The sequence below is a fragment of the Corvus brachyrhynchos genome, unplaced genomic scaffold (genome assembly GCF_000691975.1).
Source record: "Corvus brachyrhynchos isolate BGI_N302 unplaced genomic scaffold, ASM69197v1 scaffold245, whole genome shotgun sequence".
In the NCBI taxonomy this organism is placed as follows: domain Eukaryota; kingdom Metazoa; phylum Chordata; class Aves; order Passeriformes; family Corvidae; genus Corvus; species Corvus brachyrhynchos.
Genome location: NW_008238988.1, coordinates 2,266,409 through 2,270,828, shown reverse-complemented (window position 1 = coordinate 2,270,828; position 4,420 = coordinate 2,266,409). Strand labels below are relative to the sequence as shown.

At 36.2% G+C, this 4,420-nt stretch overlaps 1 protein-coding gene across 2 annotated transcripts in view; it reads left to right on the top strand.

Annotated features, from left to right (window-relative positions):
* The window catches only part of SLC38A6 (solute carrier family 38 member 6), a 34,591-nt gene extending 30,794 nt beyond the window's left edge, over positions 1-3,797 (top strand). The window contains exons 13-16 of one of the 2 annotated variants that reach the window (XM_017738841.1): positions 908-1,032; positions 1,902-2,046; positions 2,163-2,257; positions 3,357-3,797. In XM_017738841.1, the coding sequence (XP_017594330.1) occupies positions 908-1,032; positions 1,902-2,046; positions 2,163-2,257; positions 3,357-3,437 (446 nt within the window). In that variant the 3' untranslated portion in view covers positions 3,438-3,797. The remainder of the gene's footprint in view (positions 1-907; positions 1,033-1,901; positions 2,047-2,162; positions 2,258-3,356) is intronic. The other variant, XM_017738842.1, reaches the window with a different exon arrangement.
* Positions 3,798-4,420: the final 623 nt, after the last annotated feature.

Sequence of the window (4,420 nt, the reverse complement as noted above, 5' to 3'; positions counted from 1 at the left end):
AATTTTCTGTTCAGATGAAATCTCAATAAGAAAGGGGAAAAAAAAAAAGAGGAAAAAAGAGTAGTCCTGGAAGCCATCCCAGTTGCTGTTACCTTTACTGCCATGATTTCTTTGGGACAAGACCCTGTCTTGACCGTAGTCTTTCAGTCTGTTTCACTGGGAATGATTTTGGTTTTCTGCAGGATCGATTTCTTTTAGTAACTTTAATAAGACTCAGGAGCCTGAAATGCTGGAATCAAGAGTGGATGTCTGTAAGAGTTGTTTTGTTTGTTTGGTTTGGTTTTTTCCCCTTGCAAGCTTCTTCTCCTTTTCACTTTCTGGTTGTCTTGTTTAATTAACTTACTTCTTTAAACAGAGAAAGTCTGTTCCCTGTTCCTAAAACACCAGTCTGAGAAAATGTAAAACATTTTATTTTAAATTGAAAACAAAAGAGGAATTCCCTCTTTGAAATGAGGCATGTTTCATCTCTCTGTGGTTCAGATGGTTTCTTCTGTTTTCTGTGAATTTGAAACTTCACAGAGTGACTGGACTTTGAAAATTTCGGTCCATTCTGAAGTCCAAAAAAGCAGAGTTAAGATTTAAAAAAAAAAAAATCAGGGTAGCAGCCCACTCTCTCAGTGCTCTGACTTTTGCTGTTAAATTTCCTCATCTTTTTTTTTTTTATGCTGTCTCCTTCACATTTGTGTCTTTTCTTTACGCATCTTTGGCTTCAGCAGATGCTCTGCCTGGACTGCCTCCTCAAGTTTCTCATTTCTCTGAAGATTTTGCATCCTAGTGTATCAGTTATGCCAGAGTGTATCTGCATCCCCCAAGCAGATGGATCCATTTGAATGTCACCTTAATATGCCTTGCTAATTACCTTAGCTCTCCAGTGATTAACAAAGCAATTAATTTGTCTTGTTTTCAGACAAAGTGGACTCTGAATTGCTGCAAGGCTATTCCAGGTACCTGCCAAACGATACCATCATCATGACTGTGAGAGCAGCCATTCTGTTTGCTGTGCTCCTGACAGTCCCTCTAATCCATTTTCCAGTGAGTATTCCTGAGTGCTCTGGAGCTGGCAGTGAGCACTGGTCACTAATGCTTTGCAGACTGCAATTCTTGAGTCACATCTAGTCTTGTGTATCTTATTCACTTGTCAAGTGATTGATCAAAGACCACATATTTGCATATGTTCCATGAAAGCTCCAAAATAACAACTAACCACTAAGCTAATTTGTGCTCTTGAGACAGATTTCAGATTAAAAGTAGCCCACAGCATTGTTTTTAATTTAGAGAATTCAGAACTTCTAAAGTTTATTTTGATTTTTTTTTTTTTGGTCTTAAATTGAGTTTTGCTGACTTGGTTTTTCCTTTCTACATGCACGCACCCACACACAGGCACACTAATACTTGAAACTCAATTTAATTGTAAATTAAAAACACATATAGACCTATTTCACCAAAAAAACCTCTGCTTTAGCTTATCAGTACTGTGGTAGAACTGAAAATTCATTCAGTTAGGACCAAAAAAAATGATACAGGCAAAACTCTGTCTATGGAAGCACTGTATAGATTATGAATCAATTGGCAACATGCTGACATTTGCTACCAAGCATGTTCAAAGAGACAAAGCACTATCCCCCAGGCCTTCTTTTGTCCCTCCAAAAAAGGGAGGGGCCAGTAATTTCTTAAGACTAATGGCCATGTGATAAATCTTGCTTTAATACAGTAATAAATTACACTCTACACTACAGAGAGACAAAGCATTAAACTATTGCTAAGCTTCTGGCATTTAGATTTTTAAAATGTTCTTTCACATCTGGAATGATGTAATTCTTAAGGTTATGAAATTGAGATAAGATCAAAAAATATGTTATGTATGTATTTACCCACACAATGTTTGTCTTTGTATTGTGTAGGCAAGGAAAGCTGTGTTGATGGTGTTTTTCTCTCATCTTCCTGGGTCATGGATTTGCCATATCCTTGTCACCTTAACACTGAATACAGTTGTTGTTCTGTTCGCAATGTACGTGCCCGACATTAAAAATGTATTTGGAGTAGTTGGTAAGTTCTTGTGGTGGTTGGTTTTCTTGCTTTTTATTTTAAATTCAAGAAATTCAGTATATGATTCTGCAATGGACTTCAGTCTTCTCTAAGCAAAATCTTCCTGTTTTTTAAAGGTTCAACCACATCAACATGTTTGCTTTTCATATATCCTGGACTATTTTATCTTAAGCTTAACAGAGAGGACTTTATATCACCACAGAAACTAGGGGTATGTTTTCTTTTTTTCATGTGCACTAATAATATTTAAATAGGCTCATTTTAAATGCATTTTAATACAGAGTGGAGCACACAGTCCGAGGGGCAAAGCTCTTGTTTTCATTGCCGCTCACAAAATCTCTGAGCATTTTCTTTCATTCCTTACTGGTAGCTCTGGTCTTTCTGAAACTCCTTCACCAGAGATTTTTGGCAGGCATTGTGTCCGTGTGCTGGACCACTGATCTGAGTATGTGCTTTCCCCTATAGTTTTCAGATGTTGACTTTTAATCCAGTTTCTCCTCAGTTTTTACTCTGATGCTGTCTGGGCAGCTGGTACAAAGCTAAACTGCATTTAAGTGAAACAGTTTTTGTGCTTGTTTTCTATGCAAGACTTCTCAAAAACATCTTTTTTTTTTTTGTCCTCTTCCTTTTTTTTTTTCCTCCTCTTTGTGGTTTCTCTTTTGGTGTAGTAGGTTAAGTTCTGGGTTGGAATTTGTGCTTTTGCGCTGTAACTGTCTGTCTTCATTTTAACCACTGCTCAGCAGAGCAGCTTCATGTCAGTGGCCAAAATGCTGACAAACTGTTTATACAGTCTTTCTGCCATTTTTACGATTTATGGGGCTGCTCTTGTATTGACAAAACAGGGAATCTGGAAGAAAATCTAATAATGATGCCCTCTGACCATCTTAAGTCATGACTAGTTCCAGCAGATTCGGGGCCTTGTTATAAATCAGCAAGCTACTGTTTCTTGAACTGTGGTTTTATTCAAAAATGTAAAAAAATCCATTGTAATTTTAATTGTATTTTGAGTAAAATACAAATTCAGTTTCTCAATTTGTTTAAAGTTGTAAAGGGCAAATTATTTTTTGTGCAGCTGGATAATGTGAGCAGGGAAACCAGACTGCTCCAAGAGTTCCCAGTGAAACTATCCCAGGCTTGGTTTAGTTTCCCCCTAAGCAGATATTTTGTGTTTGAAGACTGGGTAATTTGAAACATTACAGATTATTTTAAAAGACACAATTTGTACCTATTCTTATGGACTTTCCTAAGCCTTGGACATGTAAAATGCTTCTTTCAGCAAAATATTAATTTTTGCTTTTCTTTCTTCACAGGCTTGTGCCTTGGTTATTTTTGGCATTTGTGTTGGCCTTCTCAGTTTGGTTCTAATAATTTTCAATTGGGTTGATCAGTAACAGCTTACTGACACTGTCTGAACTGAACTTCAGGAGCACAGCAAGAACCAGAGAGGTGCCAACACTACTGTGAGTGCTGGACATCCTAAAGAAACACTGACCAAAGCTGCCATGGAAGAAGTAATGCTCTTTTCAGCTACATTAGTGGTGGTCCTTCTTTAATCTTGAGTCACTCTCTTCAGTTATTGGACAATTTGTCTTTGCCATTCTAAAATATGAGTTTTTCATGATGTAATAATGACAGGTAAAAAGGTCTCTTGAGAATTTCTGCAATGCAAAAATGGTTTAGGGCACATGGTGAACAAAACAGACACTTGAAATAAATAACTTGTCCTTTCAAGACAAGGTAAATAGACATTACATCAGTCTTTATGGGCATAATGTGATATCTGCACCTAGGATAATGCACATTGTCCTAATCCTTGAAAGACTTGTATTGCTTGAATAATTTCCAAAATTTCAACCAGTTCAGATTAAGAACTTGTTGATTCCAAGTGTTTAATTTATCCTAAGATGGATCTAGAGAGCAACTGCCTTAGCCCAGTTTAATGGGCAGATCATAATATTTTTTAATTTTTTTTTTGAAATACAGGTTTTCTGTGTCAGCACACTTGAATCATCCTGATGTAATTTTTAAATTAGCAGGCTTTGCCCATTAAGCATAATAGCATTTAGTAGCATTTCATTTTGTTTTTTCATTTTGCAGTTAATAATAGACATTTTTCAATTAATATCTGCTTTTGAATACTTCTCAAAGTACCTCAGTATTCCTCCAAGTGAAAGACTTTTCTCTTTTTCTCTCTAATTCCCATTTTTACAAATGTTTCAGGTTTGAACTAAAGTGTTTCTATATTTTGTGTTCTGTTGTGTGTCAGAGAATATTTGGGCTTAAAAGATGAAAATCTGCCTCTGTTGAAGACAAAGGGAAATTTTACTTTTTTAGAACCCTAATTTTGCCTCATATGTCTATAAACTTCTATGTT